Source organism: Fringilla coelebs (genome assembly GCF_963513975.1).
Source record: "Fringilla coelebs genome assembly, chromosome: 31".
Lineage (NCBI taxonomy): Eukaryota > Metazoa > Chordata > Aves > Passeriformes > Fringillidae > Fringilla > Fringilla coelebs.
In genome coordinates, this window is record NC_140057.1 from 1,729,129 (window position 1) to 1,753,669 (window position 24,541).

The 24,541-nt window shown below is 53.2% G+C and overlaps 2 protein-coding genes across 8 annotated transcripts in view; both read right to left on the bottom strand.

Annotated features, from left to right (window-relative positions):
* Positions 1 to 13,751, bottom strand: part of LOC311164359 (class I histocompatibility antigen, F10 alpha chain-like) — a 109,308-nt gene extending 95,557 nt beyond the window's left edge. For 4 of the 7 annotated variants that reach the window (XM_084223790.1, XM_084223796.1, XM_084223794.1 and 1 more), the window contains exons 1-6: positions 13,641 to 13,751; positions 12,464 to 12,727; positions 11,220 to 11,495; positions 10,483 to 10,755; positions 10,293 to 10,397; positions 10,160 to 10,195 (exon numbers count right to left, since the gene is read on the bottom strand). In XM_084223790.1, coding sequence (XP_084079916.1) covers positions 10,160 to 10,195; positions 10,293 to 10,397; positions 10,483 to 10,755; positions 11,220 to 11,495; positions 12,464 to 12,727; positions 13,641 to 13,725 — 1,039 coding nt within the window. In that variant the 5' untranslated portion in view covers positions 13,726 to 13,751. Of the gene's footprint in view, positions 1 to 9,225; positions 9,526 to 10,007; positions 10,041 to 10,159; positions 10,196 to 10,292; positions 10,398 to 10,482; positions 10,756 to 11,219; positions 11,496 to 12,463; positions 12,728 to 13,640 lie in introns of those variants that run through there. The other 3 variants (XM_084223795.1, XM_084223792.1, XM_084223793.1) reach the window with 2 other exon arrangements.
* The window catches only part of LOC311164361 (uncharacterized protein), a 185,950-nt gene that overhangs the window by 121,015 nt on the left and 40,394 nt on the right, over positions 1 to 24,541 (bottom strand). The gene's annotated exons all lie outside the window — the stretch shown is intronic.

The window sequence follows — 24,541 nt, forward strand, 5'->3', positions numbered from 1 at the left end:
GATACAGCCCCTGTGAAAATCATGGATTCCCCCTCCCTGGTCACCTGCTGCATCACCTGGTGGGGGGACAACGCTCCCTGGGGCTGGGGGTGAGGATGCAGATACAGGGAGGGGTGGAACCATGCGTTGATTCTTGTTTCTGTTCCTCCTCCTACAGTGTCCTCGCTCTTCATCACACTCCTCTTCCTCCTGCTGTTCCTTCTCCTGCACAATCCCACCTTCTCCCATGTGCATCATTTGACCATTTTGTTCCTCAGCCCTGCTTCTCCTTCCCTCCTCCTCCTGCCCCCAGGCCCAGCACCCACTGCCGGCTCCCTCTTCCCCCCAAACCCACAGCATCCCACCGCAGGGGCAGGGATGGAGCTGGGCCAGCTCGGGCTGGGGCAGCGCTGGGCTCTCGGCCGCTCCCGCCCGCACTCGCTCCCCACTGCAGCCGCTCCCGCCAGCACAGAGCGGGGGGGCCCGGCCTTGGCGCTGCCCCACTCCCACCTCCCCAAATTCCCCTCGCGGGGGGCGCTGGGGCCAAACGGGGAGCGCAGGTGGGGAACGCTGCGAGCTGCGGCTCTGCCTGGCAACTGGTGAGTCATCATCAGTGCGTGCTCTGATTGGCTGAGCACTCCCTGAGGGCTGGGGCTGCAGCAAGGGGGGACACCCTGCTCCAGGGGGAATGTCCCACAAACGGGGGACCCCATGAAAGGAAAGAGAAGGAAAGTGTCTTTACAAACAGACACTGTGAATGTGATTTGAGATAGGGCCAGGGACTTGTACATAAGGAAATGACAGGAGAAGCCATCAGTTTCAGAAAATGTTATTAATTGATGACACAGATTGCTGCTCAGCCACAGTCCTGCTAAATTCATGAAGTTCCAGAAGAAAAAAGACTTAAGAGAGCCATGAATATCGTTTTCTACACAAAAGTAGGGAGCACAGGAAGGAGGTATGTAGTAGGTGGATTGGGATGTGTGTACCTCTCAAGTACTTCAGCCAATGGGGAAATGGGGAGGGAGATGTTGTCGGATCTCAGGACATCCCTTTGGGAGTCCAGAGTTGTCAGGACCCCTGCCAGGGGGCTCAGAGACCCTGGCACACAGCCCAGAACACCTGTGGGTTCAATTAAGAACCGTGGAGCAAATTGCCAGCTTTGCATGAAGATCTAAAAGCTGCAGCAACTTGAATAGTGTAATAATAAATTTATCACAAGGTGTAAATGTAGGTTTTGGGATTTTTAGTATAAAGGTTATGGGGACAAGATGGAGGGACTTGGGCGTGTCTAGCCTTTCTTCTTCTTCTTCTCTACCTCCAACTTCAGTGGGGATGTTGGCACTTTCAGATTGGTTTAGAGTAGAAGCTCACTGTCTAACATCGGTGATAGGTATTGGAAAATAATTGTAAACATGTTATATGTAGTTTTTAGTATATAAAGATAACACCGCCCCATGGGCAGGCAGAGTGCCTGGAACTGTCCTGCTGAGTGGAGCACGGCAGGACAGGAGAAAGAATTTTATAGATAAGATACAATAAACAACCTTGAGACCGAGAAATGAGGAGCCCTGAGTCCTTCTTCAAACGCCGGGCTGGGAAAAGAGACTTTCCAACTTTTCTCGGGGTCACTCTGACAAGCTAGAGACCCCAACAGATGTGGCCAGGAAAATTAGGATGAAAAGGAGGCTTCATCCTCCAAAAATTGGAGAGACCACCCGGTTTAGGGGATCGGCTCCCTTGGGTGACTGCGGCACCGGGGATTGATCGGGTACCCGAGAGTGACCAGGAGACAGACGAGTGACACATCAGGGGGGCTCTGAAGAGTCAGCAGGGAGAGAGCTCTGAAAATCTCATCAGTGAGTGCAGTGGGATCTTTGGGGAGTGAACATGGCAGGGCACCCATGGAGGGTAGAAAAGGGAAAGCTGGGAAGGGGTCCTGGCCAAAGGGATGATGATCCCAAAATATCTCTGAAGGGTCCCTTGGGAGAATGTTGAGGTAGTTTGCACATTCCCCCAGAGGTAATTAAAGACATGGACACCCAGGGGGGCAATAAGGGAAGTGGAGAAGGGATTTGGACAACAGGGGATGGATGGTGTTGGTGTGCTGGGAAGGGAGTGGGTGAAGGGCAGTGTGCAGCAATATGGATAAGGCAAGAAGCAGCAGGAGGAATCTATGCTGAAAGGCAAAGGATGATGGAAAGGAGGAGGAAGAGAAAAATACTGAGGATTGGGATGTTTTTCAACAGGATCTTATCCTCAAAATTTCCCAGTTGATCCAGTTCCATTCTATCCCCAGTCTCCAGCACAGGAAAACAAGGTCAGGATTCCAGGGCTTTCTCTGTGGTGGGCAGCGGCAGCAGCGGGCGCAGAGGTGCGGGACCGGCAGCACGGGCTGGGGGCCCGTGGGGAGCTGCGGGGCCGGGCCGGGGCTGTGGGGCAGCCGGGGCTCAGCGCCGGGCGCTGCCTGACCCCACCAGCCCCGGGCAGGGCCGGCAGTGGCCCCCGGCCCCCAGGAGGCTGCGGGACGCCCCGGCCGCTGCCCGGCCCCGTGGAGCTGCCGGCCCTGCCCGCCGGGGGGGCCGCCTTTGGACACTGCGGCAGGACCGGGACCGGCTCTGGGACACGGGCTGGGGAGGGCACCCTGAGCACAGGGAGCAAGGAACATCTGCAAGGGTAGGATCAATATTTTGTTAGGGTTGCTGGAGAAACAAATGATTTTGCAGAAATCTCAGCAGCTGTCAGAGGATGAGCACCCACAGGCACTGGGGGGGGGGCTGCAGGAGTGGCACAAGAAGGCGGCCCTGTCGAAGTTGGGCACAAAGGCACAGCAGGTGTGCTCCAGATTGCAAGGCAAGATGTATTCTATTACCATCTGAATGGCAGTTGTCTTGTCAAGTGGGCAATTCTCTTTATCTCTGTATCATAATCACACCTCCCGGCAACGGACATCTGCTGATAAGAGGCTACTGAGTGTCACCACATGACTGATAAGAACTATAACATCCCATTGTGAGATGCTCTGCCCAGCGGGAGGAACCAAGCATTGCTACCCAGATGTAATCTGGAGGTTCTGATACATCAGCAGGGATTCCCACTGGATTTCCCAGAGGAACAGCAGCTGCTTTAATTTCCATGGATCTGCGGAAGAAGACACCCCTTTTCTACAGGACTGCCCTGCTCCAACACAACCACGCCTGACACTCCAGGAGGGCTGCAGCCCCTTTTCCAACTGGACTGCTACCAACACCCTGACCCACAGGGTTTCAGGTTGAGATCTGACTCTGACAGTGTTGTTCTGGTGTATTGCATTGTTGTATTTTTTCCTTTTATTATTTCCCTTCCCTATTAAAGAACTGTTATTTCCTGCTCCCATATTTTTGCCTGAGAGCCCCTTATTTAAAATTCATACCAATTCGGAGGGGTGGGGAGGGTTTTCATTCTCCATTTCAGGGGAGGCTCCTGTCTCCTTTAACAGGCACCTGTCTTTCCAAACCAAGACAGATTTTGGCGCCCAATGTGGGCCTCAAGGGCACTTAAACAAAAAGGGAATAACACTTCTTTAATAATCTGATTTTTTGTGTGTGGCTATAGAAACCTTGTTAGGTGACACCATGTGGTCCAGCCTACCCTGGTTTGGGTGGCACGTGATCGTGGCTGTGTTTCTCCCATTTGTAGGCCCTTATCTGAACATGGGTCCTATAACCAAGGCTACTGTGGCTATTATGTGGTTGGTTTTATGAGGGAATAAGGTGAGGAATTAATGGATGTTTAACTTCCTCTGGAAAGCAGGCACATGGATTCACAGTTATCACACACTAACGATATGTTTTTGTGGTTACTTTAATAATGGCACCTTCTGTAAGGAAATGACACTGGGGGAAATCTTCTCCCAACCCTTTAACCATCTTTTCGGGTCCGCCCCACCAGTTTTTGAAGGGATCAGATCTGCTCTAAATATTAATGATATCATACAGTGGCTGATGTTGCTGATAGTCCTGTTCTATTTAGCATTTAGAGAGAGGGAGAGACTAATCTGGATAACTACCCTGACGCCTACCCCAGAACCTAACATGCCACCAGAGCCTAGGGCTGCTGCTGCCCCAGAGCCTGACCCTACCCCACAGCCCACCCCAGATGTGAACTACCCAGATTGGGTGGGGGGTCTGGTGAAGGAGATGCACCAGATGCTGAAGGAATACACTTCCCCAGCTGGTGAGCAGCCCTCCCCCTGCCTTGAAGAGGGAGAGCCTAATAGTGCAGCAGCAGAACCCACAGATGTTACAACTGCCCAGGTCCCAGCTGAACTGCAGAGGCAGTCAGAGCCAGCAGCAGTTGCCCCTGTAGAAACAAGGAGATCAAAGACAAAAGCAGAGCACCCAGATAGGGGAGGGCCCTCACAGCCCACAGGGGAACCAGAGGTTGCAATCATCACTGAGTCTCTGACGTATGAAAGTCTCCGTCATCTGCATAAAGACATTGTACGACGGGGACGTGAAGCATATACAACCTGGCTTCTTCGGGTCTGGGATCTCATGGGCACAAGTGTCCAGCTGGATGGTGATGAGGCAAGGAATCTGGGACCCTTGACTCAGGACTCAGGTATCAATGAGATTTTTGTAAGGGAGCCAGGGTCCCTTTCCCTCTGGGAGCAGCTTTTAATAAGTGTCAGAGAGAGGTTTGTTCACAGGGAAAGGATGCAGGAGCAGCACCATAGAATGCGCTGGAAGACTCTTGAGGAAGGGATCCAACAGCTGAGAGAAGTGGCAGTGTTGGAGGTACTCTTTGGGAGGGATGGACAGCACGATAATGACCCCGATCAGGTCAGATGCACAGGGCAAATGTTGTGGAGTCTGGCAAATCTAGGGCCATCCCAATACACCACCTTCATTGCCACAATTAATGCTGATACCAACAGAGAGACAGTGGGGTCTGTTGCAAACAAGCTTAGGAATTATGAAAGTATGATCAATGGCCCCGTGTAGGCTCATGTCTCTGCTGTAGTCCAAGAACTCAGAGAGGAGATGAGGGAGCTGAGGGAGGCGGTGAGAAGAAACAATCCCCACATTGCACCACTGTGAGTCACAGGCTCCAAAGTCAGAGCAAAATGTTCCCCAGCTAGAGAGAGAGGGTACACCCCACGGGCTGACCTGTGGTTCTTTCTGCGGGACCATGGAGAAGACATGGGAAGGTGGGATGGAAAACCCACTTCTGTCCTGGCAGCACAGGTGCGTCAACTCAAGGAGGGAATCACTAACTGAGGGAACTCCAGTAAAGTGAAGGTAGCCTCAACCTCTCATGACCGTGCTGCTGAGTATTGATATGTCAGATCCCCTTGAGGGTACTTCTACCATGTATGCACAGGAAAGAAATAACAACCAGTGCTAGAGGGGCCCTGCCTCTAGCCAGGGACAGGCACGGGAAAATCGGATTTTCTGGACAGTGTGGATCCGATGGCCTGGCACATCAGAGCCACAAAGGTACGAGGCTTTAGTGGATACTGGTGCGCAGTGTACCCTGATACCATCGGGACATGTGGGGGCAGAACCTGTTTCTATTGCCGGGGGGACAGGGGGATCACAGCAATTGACCCTGTTGGAAGCCGAGATGAGCCTGACCGGGAAAGACTGGAAGAAACATCCTATTGTGACTGGCCCAGAGGCCCCATGTATTCTAGGCATAGACTTTCTCCGGAATGGCTATTACAAAGACCCAAAAGGACTCAGATGGACTTTTGGCATAGCTGCCGTAGAGGCAGAGAACATTAAGCAGTTGAACACCTTGCCTGGACTGTCAGAAAACCCATCTGCAGTCGGTCTCCTGAACGTGGAAGAGCAACAGGTGCCAATTGCCACCTCGACGTTGCACTGCCGGCAGTATCGGACGAATCGAGATGCCGTGATCCCCATCCACAAAATGATCCATGAACTGGAGAGCCAAGGGGTGGTCAGCAAGACCCACTCACCCTTCAACAGTTCCATCTGGCCTGTGTGCAAGTCTGACAAAGAATGGAGATTGACTGTGGACTATCGTGGCTTGAACGAAGTGACTCCGCCGCTGAGCGCTGCTGTGCCGGACATGCTGGAACTGCAGTACGAGCTGGAGTCCAAGGCAGCAAAATGGAACACCACTGTTGACATCGCTAACGCGTTTTTCTCCATTCCTCTGGCAGCAGAGTGCAGGCCTCAGTTTGCTTTCACCTGGAGGGGTGTGCAGTACACCTGGAACCGACTGCCCCAAGGGTGGAAGCACAGCCCCACCATTTGCCATGGACTGATCCAGAGTGCACTGGAAAAGGGTGAGGCTCCAGAACATCTGCAATACATTGATGACATCATTGTGTGGGGGAACACGGCAATGGAAGTGTTTGAGAAAGGAAAGAAAATCATCCAGATTCTGCTAGAAGCCGGTTGCGCTATCAAGAAGAGCAAAGTCAAGGGACCTGCCCGAGAGATCCAGTTCCTGGGAGTGAAGTGGCAAGATGGACGACGTCAGATTCCCACTGAGGTCATCAACAAGATCACCGTGATGTCTCCACCAACTAGCAAGAAGGAAACACAAGCTTTCCTAGGGGCCATAGGCTTTTAGAGGATGCACATTCCCGAGTACAGTCAGATCGTGAGCCCTCTTTACCTGGTCACCCGCAAGAAGAATGAGTTCCACTGGGGCCCTGAGCAACAACAAGCCTTTGCCCAGATCAAGCAGGAGATCACTCATGCAGTGGCCCTTGGCCCAGTCAGGACGGGACCAGAGGTGAAGAACGTGCTCTACTCTGCAGCCGGGAACCATGGCTGGTCCTGGAGCCTTTGGCAAAAGGTGCCGGGGGAGACTCGAGGCCGACCACTGGGATTTTGGAGTCGAAGCTACAGAGGGTCCGAAGCCAATTACACTCCCACAGAAAAGGAAATCTTGGCTGCCTATGAAGGAGTCCAAGCCGCCTCAGAAGTGATTGGCACGGAAACACAATTCCTCCTGGCACCCCGACTACCGGTACTGGGGTGGATGTTCAAAGGAAAGGCTCCCACCACCCACCATGCCACTGATGCTACATGGAGCAAGTGGATTGCCTTGATCACACAGTGCACCTGAATTGGAAACCTGAATCGCCCTGGGATTTTAGAAATAATTACAAACTGGCCAGAAGGTGAAGACTTTGGCCTTGCTGACGAAGAGGAACAAGAGCAAGTGACACGTGCCGAAGAAGCTCCACCGTACAACCATCTACCAGCAGAGGAAACACGCTAAGCTCTTTTCACTGACGGTTCCTGTCGCATCGTAGGGATGAACTGGAAGTGGAAAGCAGCCGTATGGAGCCCCACACGACAAGTTGCTCAAGCTACCGAAGGAGAAGGTGGATCAAGTCAACTTGCTGAACTCAAAGCTGTTCAGCTGGCCCTGGACATTGCGGAGAGAGAAAAGTGGCCAAAGCTCTACCTTTATACTGATTCATGGATGGTAGCCAAAGCTCTGTGGGGCTGGCTGGAGAGGTGGAAAAAGGCATAGGGGAACTGGCAGCATAGGGGAAAACCAATCTGGGCTGCTGATGAGTGGAAAGACATTGCCACTCGGTTAGAAAAGCTACCCGTGAAGGTCCGCCACGTAGATGCCCATGTCCCCAAGAGTCGAGCCAATGAGGAACACCGAAACAACCAACAGGTGGATCAGGCAGCAAAAATAGAGGTGTCAAAGATAGACTTAGATTGGCAACATAAGGGGGAATTGTTCCTAGCTCGATGGGCCCATGATGCCTCAGGTCATCAGGGCAGAGATGCCACCTATAAGTGGGCTCGAGACCGAGGGGTGGATTTAACCATGGTCAGTATTTCTCAGGTCATCCATGACTGTGAGACGTGTGCTGCCATCAAGCAGCCCAAGCGAGTGAAGCCCCTGTGGTACGGTGGGCAATGGTCCAAATACAGGTATGGGGAGGCCTGGCAGATCGACTACATCCCACTGCCCCAGAAACACCCAGGCAAGCGCTACGTGCTGACCATGGTGGAAGCCACCACGGAATGGTTGGAGACCTACCCTGTGCCTCACGCCACTGCCCGGAACACCATCCTGGGCCTTGAAAAGCAAGTTCTGTGGAGACATAGAACCCCTGAGAGAATTGAGTCGGACAGTGGGACCCATTTCAGGAATGGCCTTAGCAACACCTTGGCCAAAGAACATGGTATTGAATAGATATACCATATCCCATATCATGCACCAGCTGCCAGGAAAGTTGAACGGTGCAATGGACTACTCAAGACTACCCTGAAGGCACTTGGTGGGGGGACTTTTAGGAATTGGGAAATGAACTTAGCAAAGGCCACCTGGATGGTCAACACCAGAGGGTCCATCAATCGAGCTGGTCCTGCCCAGTCCGAACCCCTGCGCACAGTGGATGGAGATAAAGTCCCTGTTGTACACATGAAAGGTATTTTAGGAAAGACTGTTTGGATTACTCCCACCTCAGGCAAAGGCAAACCCATCCATAGAATAGTTTTTGCTCAAGGGCCTGGTTACACTTGGTGGGTAATGCAGAGAGATGGAGAAAGCCGTTGTGTACCACAGGGAAACCTAGTCTTAAGTGAGAACTGTGTGTAAGGTTTCATTATGATACAGATGGAAATAGAATAAAGGGTGGATAATGTTCCAGATTGCAAGGCAAGATGTATTCTATTGCCATCTGTATGGCAGTTGTCTGGTGTCAAGTGGGCAATCCTTCTCATCTCTCTCCCTGAGTGATCACAATCATTCCACCCTTGGCAGGGGACATCTGCTGATAAGGGGCTATTGAATGTCACCACATGACTGATAAGAACGATAGCATCCCATTGTGAGATGCTCCGCCCAGAGGGAGGAGCCAAACATTGCTACCCAGGTATAATCTGGAGGTTCTGATACACCAGCAGGGATTCCCACTGTATTTCCCAGAGGAGCAGCAGCTGCTTCTACTTCCACGGATCTGCGGAGGAAGAAGACACCCCTTTCCTACAGGACTCCCCTGCTCCAACAGAACCACGCCTGACACTCCAGGAGGACTGCAGCCCCTTTTCCAACTGGACTGCTACCAACACACTGACCAACAGGGTGTCAGGTTGAGTTCTGACTCTGTCAGTGTTGTTCTAGTGTATTATTTGTTTTATTTTTTCCTTTTTTTTTCCCTATTAGAGAACTGTTATTTCCTGCTCCCATATCTTTTCCGACGGGTGGGGAGGGTTTGCATTCTCTATTTCAGGAGAGGCTCCTGTCTCCTGTCAGTCAGAGACAAACCTTTTTTATTACATTGCTTTTATATTCTTAGCAAGCCTTCTGATGAAATCCATTCTTCTATTCTTTTAGTACAGTTTTTAATATAATAAATATGAAAAAATAACATATTAAGCCTTCTGAACATAGAGTCAACTTTCTCATCTCTTCCCTCATCGTGGGACCCCAGAAATCACTGTTGCACCGTGGGTTGGGTGGGAGCAGTGGGATAAACTCTGCTGGCAGCTCTCAGCTTTCCCAAAAAGAGGGAGGGGCTGGATCCAGCTCCATGGATTGCTCAGGCAGCGATTCCTGCCAGGATGAGAGAATTTCATGGTGTCACCCTGTCCCTGTCCCCAGTCCACAGGATGGACCTGGCTGAAGTCCACGGAGAGCAGGAGCTGCTCCAGAATCCTACCCCAATCCTGCTGCAATCCTGTTCCATCCATCCCACTCCATCCACTCTGCCCCAGCCCTGCTCCATCCATCCCACCCCATTCCACTCCATCCATCCTGCCCCAATCCTCCTCTGGAACCCCAACCTGATCCTGCTCCATTCCATCCCACCTGATTCTTGTCTGGAGTCCAGCCCTGATCCCACTCCATCCATCCCACACCAATCCTGCTCCATCCATCCCAACTGATCCCACTCCGGAATCCAGCTCCAATCCCACTCTACAAATCCACCTGATCCCACTCTGGACCCTGCTCTGATCTGGAATCCCTCCCTGATCGCAGTCCGTCCATCCTGCCCCGATCCCCCTCTGGAATCCCACCCTGATCCTGCTCTGTACCTGTGGTCAAGCCGTTGGTTCCCACATCCTTCCCTGCAGAAAGAGAAGATCCATGAGATTCCAGCATGGATTACACACTGGGATTAACCCCAGGATCCATCCTGGGATCTGCACAGAGGGGATCCAGAGCTGGATCCGCCACTGGAACTCACCAGCTGCCTGGTTGTATCCATTCCTGTCCCTCCTCCCTGTGGAAACAAAGTGGATCAGTGCCAGTGGCACAGGATTCCCAGAACGGTGCTGGGTGGATCCGTGTCCCTTCCCGACCCCCATCCCGTGTGTTACCGGATTGGAGCTTCCAGACGCCGAATCCGATGAGGATGAGGATGAGGATGGCAGCGATGACGCACACAGCGACCACCACGGTGAGATTCCCGCCAGATGTCGGCTCTGGGAAACGCGGGATTGTGAGGACGGGGAGGGGAATCCCCATTTGGGAATTCCCAATTCCCAATCCCCACATTCCCAGCCTCACCCCAAGCGAAGATCCCGGGCTCCGGCATTCCGGGATGCTCCACCCTGCACCGGTACTGCTCCCGCTCCTCCGGCAGCGCCTCGATCCTGGCCCAGGTGTGGAAGGTGCCGTCGCTGTTGGGAACGACCCCGCCCCGCTCTGTCTCCTGATCCAAGGTATCACCCCCCTTCATCCAGCTGACTGCGATGGTGTTGGGGAAGAATCCGTACGCGTGGCAGGACAGGAACAGCGTCCCGTGTTCCTCTTTTCCAGACACATGGACATCAGGGGGCACTGGAATGGGACAACAGTGGAATACACGCATGGAGTTCCATGGGAATGGGGCTGGGGTGAGTTCTACCTATGGAATTCCCTAGGAATGGGACTGGGGTGAGCACTACCTATGGAATTCCTGCTGGAATAGGATGGAAGTGAGATCTGCCCATAGAATTGCATGGGAATGGGTTAGGGGTGAGATCTGCCCATGAAATTCCATGGAATGGGATGGGGGTGAAATCTGACTATGGAATTCCATGGGAATGGGATGAGAGTGAGATCTACCCATGGAATTCCCACTGGAACGGGATGGGGGTGAACTCTACCCATGGAATTCCCACTGAAACAGGATGAGAGTGAGATCTGACCATGGAATTCCATGGGAATGGGATGGAGATGAGATCTACCCTTAGAATTCCCACAGAAATTCCCACGTTCCCAAGTTCTCCATTCCCAAATCCCCACAGGAATTCTGCTCCCACCTTTGCGCTCCAGCTCCTTCTGCCCGTACCCGACGTATTTCTGGAGCCATTCCGGGCATTCGTGCTTCAGGTAATTCATCCGCCCCTCAGCCACGGTCCCATCCTCTTCCCAGCGCCTCCGGGTGACCTCAGCAGCGCTGTCGGCCGCCACGAATCTCCCGGATCCCAGGTCAAAGGAGATGAAATCCCGCCCGTCGTAGCCAGCCCGCTGGGATCCATGGACGCTCCCGTCGGACAGGAGGTCACAGCCAGAAAGCCACTGTACGGTGTGGAGACCTGAGAGGATTGTACCCACAGAGACCCATGGAATTGTGTCCCAGCCCCACAGAGCCCCATTCCAGCCCTATGGAGCCCCAGAGTCTGAGGGAGACACACAGAGCCTCATTCCAGCCCCTTGGAGCCACATGGATCCACATCCCAACCCCATGGATCCCAACCTAACAGATCCCATCCCAGACCCACAGAGCTTCATCCCAGCCCCATGGATCCACATCCCAGCCCCACAGATCCCATCCCCGCCCCATGGATCACAAGATATTCCATCCCAGTCTAATGGATCCCCGTTTCAGCCCTTTGGAGCCCTGTGAATGCACATCTCAGACTTACAGATCTCATCCCAGCCCCACAGATCCCATCCCAGCCTCATTGATCCCCATCCTAACCCCATGGATCCCCATCTTAGTCCTAGAGTTCCTATCCCAACCCCACAGTTCCCATCCCAGACCCATGGATCCATATCCCAACCTGTGGATCGTAAAATATCCCATCCCAGTCTAATGGATCCCCATTTTCAGCCCCTTTGAGCCCTGTGAATTCACATCCGAGACCTATAGATCCCACCCCAGCCCTACAGTTCCCATTCTAGCCCCACAGATCCCAACCCAAGCCCAGAGATCCCATCCCAGCCTAATAGATCACTATTTCAGCCCCTTGGGACCCTGTGAACGCATACCTAAGACTTACAGATCCTCATCCAAGCCCTATGGGTCCTCACCCCAGCCCTACAGATCCCATTCCAGCTCCACAGATCCAATCCCAGCCCCACGGATCCCAACCCAAGCCCATAGTTCCCATCCCAGGCCCATGGATCCATATCCCAACCCGTGGATCACAAGATATGCCATCCCAGCCTAATGGATCCCGGTTTCAGCCCCTTGGAGCCCTGCGAATCCACATCCCAGCCCTATAGATCCCATCCCAGGCCCATGGAGCCCCATCCCAGCCCCACGGATCCCCCCACTCACCCCTGCTCTGGTTGTATCTCTCCCTCAGGATATCCAGGTTCCCAGCAGCCATGTACTGGTTCCTCACACTCTTCCGGGTCTGCCCCTCCCAGTATCCCGGCTCGGCTCCATCCTCCATCCACTGCGTCAGCGGCTCCTCCTGGCCCCGCTCGCTGTCGTAGCGCACGAAGGGGATCCCATCCAGGTATCCAATGGCCAGGAACTGGGGGACCCCCGGGCTGGGCTCTGACACCGCCAATTTCAGGTAACGCAGGGAGTGGAGAACTGGGGGGAGACAGAGATTTGGGGGGGCTGAGGGGGTTATGGAACAATGAAAGGGGAACTGGGAGAGCTGGGAAGGGGTTTGGGGATCCTGGGGCCAAGGAAAGGGTGTGCAGGGTGGGAGAGGTGGGATGGACAGGAAAGGGCCTGCAGGGGGTCCTGGTGTCCAGGAATGGGGGCTCAGGGGGTTCCAGGGAAATGGAAGGGGGGGAGGGTGTGCAGGGACCGGGAGAGGGAAGATGGGGTTCCAGGGGATCCCTGTGCCCAGGAAAGCGGGTCCAGGGGTCCCCGGTATCGAGGAAAGAGGGATCACAAGGTGGGAAGATCTGAGATGCCTGGAATGGAGGGCAAAGGGGTCCTTGATACAGAGGAAAGAGGAGCCTGGGGCCTGAAAAAAGCAGGGATGGGGGCCCAGGGGGTCTCAGGGACAAGGAAAAGGGGAGTCTGGGTAAGATACGATGGACAGGAAAGGGGTTGCAGGGAGGGATTGGTACCGGGTAAGGGGGTGCAGGGGGGTCCCAGTGCCCAGAAATGGAGATTCAGGGGTGTCCCAATGCCCGGGAATGGGGGTTCAGGGGGGTTCCCGTGCCGAGATTCGGGATTCAAGGGGATACTGAACCCCAGGAGTGGGAGATCAGGTGGGACCCGGTGCCACATAAAGGGGTGCAGGGGGGTTCCACGGCCATGAAAACGTTCACGGGGTCTCCGTGCCCAGGAACGGGTGTTCAGGGGGGTCCCAGTGCTAGGGAAGGGGATGGAGGGAGATCACAGGACCCAGAAAGCGGTTCAGGGGAGTTTCCCTGCCCAAGAATGGAGGTTTACGGAGGTTCCGATTCCCGGAAATAGAAGTTAAGGGGGTTACCGGTGCCCAGGAATTGCAGTTCAGAGGCTTCCCGGTTTCGGAGTTCCCACTCACCTTTGGTAGCGCCCCCCGGGTCCCCCAGGACCCCAAGGACCCCCAGGAGGCCCAAGATCACCCCCAGCCCCAGCGCTGGAGCCATGGCGCTGCTCCGCTGCGGCCCCGGCCCCGCCCCCTGCTCTGGCCCTGCCCCAGAGCCGCCTCCAGCCCCGCCATTGGTCCCGCTATTTCTCTTCACCAATAGCAGCCCGACTTGTCAGTGACGTTACCGGTCGCCGGGCAGATCCCGCTCTCACAGGTTGGGACGCGGAAGCCAAAGGGACCGAGGAAGGCGGGGGGGGAGGGGACGGGGGAATTCCAGAGAATCCCTCTGGATCCCGCTGCGACCGCCCTGGAGCCCTCTGAGAACCACCTGAGACCCCCTTAAGAAAGCGCCGGGAGTGGAGAACTGGGGGGACAGAGAAATTTGGGAGATCTGGGGGTGCAAAGGTGAAGGAAAAGGGCGGGTCTGGGGTCTGGGAAGGGCGGGAGGGCCGGGGAGGGGTGTAGGGGGTCCCAGAACACGTGAGGGGGGTCCAGGAGGGGGTCCCAGTGCCGGATAAGGGGGTGCAGGGAGGTCCCCATGCCCAGGAACGGAGGTTCAGGAGGTCCCAGGTCAAGGGAAGGGGGGTGAGGGCAGTGGGGGGGTCCAGGAGGTCCCTGTACCCATAAAAGGGGGTGCACGGGTCCCCGGTGTTGAGGAAGGCGGTGGGTGAGGGCTGGGAAGGCAGGAGTGGGGGTCCAGGGGTTGCCGGGGTCAAGGAAAAGCAGGGGCTGGGGTGTCTGAGAGGGGGAGGGCTGGGAAAGGGGGTGCGGGGGGGCGCTGTGCTGGATAAGGGGGTGCAGGGGGGTCCCCGTGCTGGATAAGGGGGTGCAGGGGGGTCCCAGCGCCTGAGAATGGAGGGTTTGGAAGGGTTCCAGTCCCGGATATGGGGGTGCACGGGGGTCCTAGTGCAGCGGAATGGGGGTTCAGGGGGTCCCAGTGCTGTATAAGTGGATGCAGTGTGTTCTTGGCGCTCAGGAAATGAGTTAAGGGGGAGACCCTTGTCGGAAATCGGGGTTCAGGGGGGTCCCGGTGCCAGATAATGGCCTGGCTGGGATCTGGTGCTGGGGAAGGGGCTGCAGGGGGTTCCCGTTCACAGGAATGGGGGACTCGAGGAGGTCCTGGTGCTGGATAACGGGACGCAGTGGGGTCTCGGTGCCCAGGAAATGGGGTTCAGGGGGGTTCCCTTCCAGGGTTCTGGGGTTCAAGGGGTCCTGGTGCCTGAAAATTGAGGTTTAGGAGAGTTCCAGTGCCTAGAAATTGAGGTTCGGGGAGGGTCCCCGGGGTCACGGAAAGGGGGGATCCAGGGGCTGGGAGAGGAGGAGACCCGGGAAAGGGGGTGCAGGGGGGTGCTGGTGCAGGATAAGGGGGTGCAGGGGGGTCCCAGTGCCTGGGAATGGGGTGAGGGGGTCAGAATCTGGGAAACAGCAGGAGTTGCTGGGGAGTGACTGGGACAGACTGGGAAAAGAACCCCCTGGTCTGGGGACAAACAACAGCTTATAAAGGGGGGCAGTCAAGGGAGGATACAATGCAAGAACTGTGGGTGGAACACAAGGCAGGGAAGACAAGGGATGAAAACTGCTTGGGACAGGAGGGGTTAACAACGGGATGTGGGGGAGAAAGGGTTGAAACTCGGGCAGAAAAGTTTCGAAGTAGCAAAGAGATAAGACATCTGGCTCAATTGAATAACAAAGGCAGGTCTGTGTCCTTCTAACACCGGGGGGGGGTGGGGAGGGAGAGAAAAAAAAACCCCAAAAGGACAAATCAAACAACAACCTGCAAAATAAAAACACATTACAACAGGCTGTGGTGGGGTTTTTTTTAATCATATTTTTTTATTGATCTAATAAATCTTTGTTTAATTTTTTTTAAATTTGGCTGCAGAATTGATCATTTATAACAGGGGTGAATAGGAGAAACTGAAATAATGCAGGGAGCAACTGGGATCATACTGGGAGCAGTCGGCCCATACTGGTGTCATACTGGGACTGAGTGGGTGACACTTGTAGTGACTGGAATAGTACTGGGAGTGTCTGGGATCGTACTGGAGGTGACTGGACTTATGCTGGGAGCAACTGGGACCACAGCGGGGGCAAATGGCATCGGGTAAGGTGTGACTGGGCTCATACTGGAGGTGACTGGGGTCAAAGTGGGCTCTTACTGAGAGAGACAGAGTGAAAGGAACCGTAGAGGGCATGACTGGAAGCCACTGGGACCGTGTTGGGGCAAACAGGATCCTACTGAGAGTGATTTAGACCATAATGGGAGTGACTGGGACCCACCGGGGAGGCGGCAGCGGAGTTCGGAGGCGGCCGCAGCGCAGGTGGGAGCCGCGCTGGGTTGTGCGGGGGCTCGGGGCTCGCTGCGGGCCTCGGGGGCGGCAGGGGGCTCCGGCGGGTCGGTTGTGCCGTGTCCGGGCCGTGTGGGCCCTGGGCTGAGGGCGCTGCGGGAGCGGCTGCCCGCGGTCTCCTTCCCGCCGCTGGCGGAGCAGCGCTAGCTCAGCCCAGTTCCCGTGGCCGGGACAGAGGGGGCTGCCCTGTCCCCGGAGGCTGCGCTGGGGCCGCCTCACCGGGCTCCGGAGCTCCCGCCGCTCCCGGGCCCACACGCACACTTCGGTAATGGCGGCTCTGCCGAGTCTGGGGGCGGCACCGGGGCCGTCCTTGGCCCCGTTCTCACCAATCAGCGGCCAGAAGAAAGAGTGACGGCAGGATCAGCCAATGGCAGCGAGGGGCGGGCTGTGCACACAGCGCGGGCTCTGCACACGGCACGGCCCCGCCTCCCTTCCCCGAACTCCGGCATTTCTCGGAACCCGCGGCTGAGGCGCGGCCCCGGCGCTGGGCCCGGCCCGGGCAGGAGGCCAAGGAGCCGCCGCTGCTGCCCCGAACCGCCCGGAGCTCGGCGTGACCGGGACCTGAGGGCGCTGGGAGCTGCGGTGAGTGCGGGACGGAGCAGGGACCCGCCTGCAGCCCCGGCAGGAGCCCAGGCCGGAGCAGGGGATGCTGGAGAGAGACCAAAACCTCTCAGTCACTTCCCTCCTCACCTGGGCAGGGAACAGAGCACACCAGGAAAGGCTCGAGGGTCTGGGTAAGGGTGGGGACGGTTCAGTCGCTGGTGACGGGCACAACACACTTGTCAGGAAAATTAATCCACAAGCATCAGAGGTTTATGTCCAAAAACAGAGAAGAGAGACAGAGAAGTCCTTTTACTTTATTGGAATAGAGGGAGAGGCTCTGGGGCATTCCCCTGGGGTCTCTCAGATTTTTGGAGGATGCAGCCTCTCTTTTTATCGCAATTTCCTGGACGCATTTCCCTTCTCTCTTTCCCCATTGTCTGAGGTACTTGAGAGGTTCAGACTTCCCGATACGCCTGATACCGAACATTTCCCTCTAATGTATAACCCTCCCTTTTAATTTTTAATTCTTATGGAATTTAGGGTTTTCCCTCATTGTTTCTTTCGTCTTTCAGTGTTCAGTTTCATTTATCAGCAAACCTAAAGTTCGCTTGTAAAAGCAAATATCTTTTCCCATTCATCAATCAGTGGAATCTTTCCCATTGTTTCTTTTCTCTAAAGTGCTGGTTTGATCTACCAACAGGCCCCCGGCTTGTTTGTAAGGACAAAATCCATAATCGACAAAATCGATATTCATTCCTCTCACACCTGACTTGCGGAAATTAATTGAATTTATTATCAAACATACCAGGGCAAGAGAGTGAGAACTGAAATAATTCCTATGAAAACATCCTCCCGCCACTTCTCTCTCCTTCCCGGGCTTGACTCCATCCCGCATTCCCTCCCTCCTCCCCGCCCAGAGGCGCAGGGGCTGGGGGTCACAGCCAGCTCATGTCGCAGCCTCCCCTCGGGGACAGGAATCCTTGTCCCGCTCCAGCCTGGGGTCCCTCCCACGGGACACAGTCCCTCGGGGACGGGCTGCTCCAGCCGGATCCCCCGCGGGCTCACAGGTCCCGCCAGGAGCCGCTTCCGTGGCTCTGCAGGGGCTTCCCAGGGGCTCGGGGCCTCTCCCGGGCATCCCCGGCCCGCGGTCTCCTTGCCGGCGCTGCCTCGGCAGGAGCCGCTGGCGGAGCAGCGCTGGCTCGGCCCGGTTCGTGTGGCTGGGACAGAGGGGGCTGCCCCGTGCCGGGGCTGTGCGGGGAAATTCCCGTCGCCGGAGGTTTCTGTGCCCGGGGCAGCCAGAGGAGTCCTGTGCAAGTGACTTTATTGCTGAGCAGAGGGAGAGGCCGTGGGGCATTTCCCAGGAGATTTTTAAAACGTACCCTTGTTTTATATCCTCATTTCCTGCCTGCTTCTTCCTCTCCGTTTCCCCACTGGCTGAGATATTTGGAAGGTACGAGACTCTTCGGTCTACCTACTGTATGTGCCCTTTACTGTGCACCCCCCTTTAGTAGAACACCCTAAATTCATAGCTGCATTAAATCTTGGTTCTTCCTCTTTAAGTTCAGGAATTTAGCGGGACATTGGCTGAGCAGCAGTCCGTGTCAATTAGTAACTCTTTTAAAACTGTACAAGTCCCTGGCCCTATCTCCAAGCAGATTCACACCATCTCTTTCTAAAGACACATTCATTTTATTCCTGGCATCCCTCCTCCTATTGTTTTTAAAATACTTGTCTTTACAAACATGAATTACCATTGACTCAATCTCTTTTCCTGAGTTTTCTTTGGTTTTGGAATTATTCTCATTGCCCCCACTCCGTGTCCTTCTGGAGCCGTTTCTGGATCAGGAGGCCTGGCTGCCCCCTGCATCCCCTGGCTCACCTGCTGAATGAGCTGCACTCTCGAGGTGTGGAGCATGGTAAAAAGATGAGAGTTGTTGTAGCACATGAGAGGCGAAACAGCATTCGTTTAACCCATGGTCTGCCAGGGAACCAGCAAACTGTGTCCCATTCCCATCCTTTCCACATTTCAAGTGGTATACAAGCTACTTTTTTATTTCCTTTGTTATCCATTTCACCACTTTTTGGTTATCATGTATTTGCCAACAGCAGCTTGAGTCATTTAATTTTCCACAACTCCTCCTTTTCCTGCTAACAGATGATCTGATCCCATCCCCTGGTGAAATGTTGTGTTCCTCATTTCAGTGAATTGGTCGGAAGGAAGGTCAGGAGCTGGAGTTGTCTGGTTGGTTATTATTTGGAGGAGAGCTTGTAATCTAATGATGCCATTGAAATGAGAAATGGTTTCCTTGGCTCCAGAAATGAGTTCCTTGGGGTTCCCAGGGTTGGTCCATGGTGTTGTAGGATTTGTTCTGCTAGCCTTTCAGCTTTTCCCTATTTTTGGGTGCTTCCTTCATCCAAGACTGCATCAATTGACCACTTTTCTCTAATTAAATCATCAAATACTTGGATTCTGAACTGATTTCCCTGAACTTGTGATAGCAAGAACATCTCAGTGCACTAATACACCCTATATAACACAGACAGTGACAGCACACGTTGGAGTGAGAACAGGGATGATTCGCCCCTACTTATTTTAGTGAAGTTTTCCCAACATTCTCCATTTGCTGTTTCCCTTTGCAGCTGAACCCATTTCTGTTGCAGAGTCAGATATCCTCAGCAGGGGCTCTGCCTGGAGCTGTGCAAATTCCATCAGTGCAAGCAGGCAGAGCTTGGGGTGAGGGGCAGAGGGAATGAGCCCAATTCCTGCATTCCTGCCCCAGGCAAGAGACCCAGGTACATTGTCCATACTTTTCCCTGCAGTGTTAATTTGCATTTCTAAAGCTCCTCTCCCATCTGCCTGGAATGAAGCTTCTCTTCCAGGGCATGAGAGACATGTGCCCCCCTCCCCCAAAAGCCAGGGTTTGGGGTTTTTTTAAAATTTTTGGGGGGTTTTTTGAAGAGTGTTCTATTAACTGTTTATGAGTTAAAGGGTCATCTTTAAAGCTCTTCTAGTTTTGCAAAATGCAGCTTGAAGGTAAACACCAGAAAACGCAGACCAAAATTTGCAATCCCCAACAGCCACACAAACCCACAAAAAGAATCCAAGGTAATAAAGATTTTTTCTACTTCTTCAGCTAAGAATAAAAATTGATTCTCACACCCCTGGCCCAAACTGAACTGACAATATAAAAGTAGGATTATTTAGAAAAAACATTCTCATGGTGTATTCCTATTCTAGCCAGCCCAGTGTGTGAGTGTAACTGAGTCCCAGAGTGGAATTGTGCCCTTGTGTTCCCCAGCAGCTGTGGCAGGGCAGGCCCAGAAAGCGCTGAAGCTGCAGCAGTGGCAGCAAGGCTTGGCCCCAGGGGCTGGAGATGCCGAGGAGGGTGGCCAGGCAGAGGATTTGAGCAGAGGATGTGTGGGCAGGCGCAGGGGCTTGGCCCGCTGTGGAGCCCTGGCTGCTGCTGCGTTGCCTTCAGGGCAGCTGAGTGGCGGCCTCCCCTCCTGCTGCTGCTGCCGGTGGGGAGTGCAAATCTCCGGGGCTGGAGAGCCCTTGAGCCGAGGCTGAGGGGTCCCCCCGTGCTGAGCTGTGCTGGCGGCTGTTTGTGGCCTCAGGGACACTTGGCATGGGCCACTTGGCCACCAGTGGGGCTGCTTTGCACTCCTTAGGCAGGAGCCGATGTCCTGGGTGGGTGTTGGGAACAGCAAAGTGCCCAGGTCGGTGTGTCTGCTCAGTCTCTCCCAGCCTGGGTCTGGAGCTCTGTGCCTTGAATGCTGTCCTGGGTTCCTTGCCAGCCCCTCTCCAGGCTGTTCAAACAGGAGGCTGGGTCAAACCCTTGCCCTGTCCTCAGTTCTAAATCATCCTGTGCCATTGAACAAGTTTCATACTGTAATAACTGAGCCCTGCTCATCCATTTCGAGGCTCTTTTGGTTGTCAAAGCTTTACCTTGATGCCAGACTTGAACTATAGGAGATCCTCCTGTTGTTATCAGTTTTCAGGCCTCAGTTCCTATGAAAGCTGTGTCTGCACAATTCTGCAGACAATGAGGCCACTCTGGCCACTGGGTTCAACATTTTAGCAGAAGAATTCCTTTGGCTTGGCCCTGTTTAACATTCACGTACAATTCAAATTTTTTTTCCCAGTCTGGAAGGGCCAGGGCAGCCACCTCAGTTAATCTTCATTTTAACACTTGAAAATTCTGTTTCCTCCTTGTGTGCATCCATCCAGTTTGTTGACTGGCAGGATAGGAGTGTTGTAGGGAGACATCCCTGGCTCCAAAAGCCCTGTCTTTAACAGGGACTCAATACCAGGCTGTGAGCCCTTCCTTCCCTCCCTTGGAATGGGGCGTTGCTTTTACATTCCACTTATCCCGGTTCCTTCAAAGGAATTTGGGGAGGCTCCATATCAAACTTTCCCTGTTTTCCTGGGGCTGCCCACACTTCAGGGTTCACTTTAGCATAGGCCTGGCCAGACATTTGACACAAAGGTACAGCAGAAGTAGCCCCTGTATCACCTTTTACAGTATTAAAATCCAGCTCTCAAATTCCTTCCCAGTTAATTACAATCACGGGAGGAAGAAAAAGAAATTAATTTATTTCAAACCTAACCCCCGCAGCATCTAATAGTGATTGAACAAATCATACCTGCTCATATTTCCCACTCATTCCCTTAATAATTAAAATATTCCTTTGCTGTTTTCCCCTTTAGGTCTAAGATTCAGAGTGAATGGAGAGGCCCCTGTGTCCATCAGGAGAGGCCTCCTCTCAATGCAGACCCACCCTGAATGTTCTCAAGGGCTGCAGTGTGGTGGGTCCCTGGTGTGATGGGAGCTGTGACACCCCTGCCAATCCATGTCCATCCAGGGCTGGGCTTGCTCCTCCTGAGGGTGCTGCTGTCTCTGCTTGCAGTGTCCTTGTGCCCTGCAGCTGGAGCCCTGATTCCTTGCCAGGGGCAGTTTGGGTGGGCTCTCCCCTGCCGAGGAGGGCAGTGTCTCTGCCAGGTGCTTGTGGCCGAGCGCGTCCCCTGGGTGCTGGGGCCCCCTTGGGCCCTGGGGCTGATCCCTCAGGGGCTGTAGGAACTCTGCCATGGCCTTTGCCTTCAGCTTGGCCTTTTTCTGCTCCCTTCTTGCATTCACCTGCTGTGCCTTTGTGCCCAAGTGCTGCAGGGCCTTCTTGTGCCACTCCTGCAGCCCCCCTCAGTGCCTGCGGGTGCTTGTCTTGCTTCACAAGACAGGTGTCTGCTCGGGAAGGCAGAAAAAGTTTCTCTTGGAATGGAGAATGTAAACCCCCGCCCTCTGAATTATTAGAATAGTGAAATCAAGGGGCTCTCAGGCAAGGATATGGGAATAGGAACAACATTTCTTTATTAGCACGTATAGTAAAGCAAGCGAACAGCAACAGCTCCGGCTCTAAGGACGAACAGGACCGAGCCCAGTCCCCGCCTTTGGGCGCGGCGCTTTCCCCTCGGGTGCAGTTCCGGGCACAGCCGGCAGGGGCGCTGGTGGCTCCGGGGGCAGGGCCGGTGCAGTGATCCCCCCGTGCCTGCAGGGGGCGCTCCGGCGGGGCTGGGGGAGCGCGCGGCAATGGCGGCGCTGTGCGGAGAGGGGAAGGGATGGAAGAGGCTCCGCTTCACAAACCCCGGGGCAGCCGGCTCCGGTGCCCCCCGCAGGACTCTCGGAAAGCAGCAAGCTGGGCCGGCAGGATGTCTCAGCAGGCAGAGGGTGAGGGGCTGCCAGCAGGGCAGGGAGAGCCGAGCTCAGGATCCCGGCCACCCGAGCAGATGGGGATAGGGCTCTCTTTTAGTGGGGCAGGTGTTATTAAGGTTCCAGTTCAGCGGCTGTTTTCATGCTCACCCCACGGCAGAAGAATTTGGAGTCAATACAGAGTTAAATTGCTGTACTGGTTTTACCTTTTTGGTTTTTTTACCAAATCCTGAACTGTAAGATTAAATACAAAACAAATCCATCTCTCCCCCTTTGGACATTCAATTCCAAATCTTTACCACTTTTCCCTAATTTTCTTGCAATCCAATAATTTGCCCCATTTTTCCTACAGGTTCTTAATTTGGATGGGTTATATAATAGTAGCTATTGACATGGTTGTGTGTAATAGAAGAGGAATATTGGTTTCTTTCCATGTAATACTTTCTGTGGCATTTGTGACATGATCTTGCCAATATCCCAAAAGGAAAAGACAACAAATGAGTGCCAGAAACAGGAATAAGAGAGGTCTAACATGGCTTATACTTCCACCTCCCATGCTTCTGAGGTTGCAACCCACAGCAGGTATTTGATCTTCTTGGTGGCAAAACACAGAGGCCAATCTGGTCTTGCCCTCTATTTCCTTGTCACTTTCTCGTAGCTAATTTCCAGGCAAATCAGGCTTTTTTTGACACCCTTAACTGTGGTTTCCCAACATTCTTCGGTATCTCCCATTCAATAATAATTCCCATCCACAAAACAAAGTTATTACTTTAACACTTATTGCAACAAGATCATAAATTTTGTGAACTACAATACTAATTATTCCCACAATTCAAGTATCTACTTATAACCCAGCTAGCATGTCCAGTATCAGGATGAATCAAATAAAGTTTACAGTATGGTACTGATGGAGATGGTAATTCCCCCTCTCTCCAGTACAATTCACAGGCTAAGGTCAGAATATAAGAACTCTTTGACCAAAACAGTTCTGATCCTTCTGTCTGGAGTATTTTACACCAAGGAGATGTTTTATTCAGGCAGTGCTTGGAAGCAGTGATATAAGTTTTGCCTTATTTCCTAATGCACTGTTATTCTTTGTACATTTATTAGAGCAGTCCGGGAGCCTCCCCGGCAGCTCTGGCACTGAGCCAGCCCCGCTCCTGGCCGGCAAACCCGTGTCATTGCTCCGGCACCGCCGCCGGGTCCCCTCCATGGATCGGTCCCTTCCGCAGCCCTGAGACCCCGCCGCTCGCAGGGAGCGCTCAGACACCTCCCAGCCTTGACAAGCCCTAACTTGGCGTCCTCAGGTGCTCCTGACATTCTTTTTCTTTCTAGAGTCAACTTATCCTCTTTTCCCTTCAAGGAGGGCCCGTTCTGCTCAACCCTTTCCGGACCCCAGTTCGGCGTTGAATATCCTCCTAACAACCATGTGTTGAGACACTTCCCTGTTGAGACACATCATCACTACATTCTAACATTCCAGAATCTGCTAACCACCCCTTCCCTTTCTTCTCTTCTTACTTTCTTTTTCTTATTTTTTTCTCTTTTCTTTGATTCAACACACCTCGGACTGTACAAGGTATACACACAACTAGTTTACTTTCAAAAGTAAGCTTAAAACTTTCTTTTACTAGGATTGGAGTAGCTGTTATAGCTTAAGTACATAACTGGCCAGCTGTGGCTTATTGAGTCTAACATCTTTGATAAATAAGCTACTGGTCTCTTTACTCCTTCCCACTCCTGAATTAAAGTTTTATGAGCCACTCCATTTTCTACATTTATGTACAAATGCAAAGGGTTTTTCTAACAAGGGTAAGTTTAAAGCTGGTACTTAGGCTAGTTTTAACTTCAACTCTTCTAATTTAACATAATTTTCCTTTGTTAGTTTTTTTATATAAAAGATTTATTGCTTGTGTGTACCCATCAATCCATAATCTGCAATATTCCAATAACCTGAGTAGTTTTCTGATTTCCCTCTTTGAAGAGGGAGGGGGAAGAGATAATATTCCTGCAAATCTCTCGTGTTTGAGTTTCCAGCTACCTTTATTTACTGTCTAAGATATTTTACCTCTGGTTCTACAAATTGCAGTTTCCCTTTTGATACCCTTAATCTTTTTCCCCCAGAAAATTCAGAAGTTATGTAGTAGCTTTTCTAACTTTAACTTCAGTTTCTCCAAACAAAATAGTTTCTATTGGGCTTCTTTACTGGGAGAGTTGGGGTATTATGAGAAGACATATAAAGTTCTAATGGCTCATCTTTTATAAATTCTTTTATTACTGG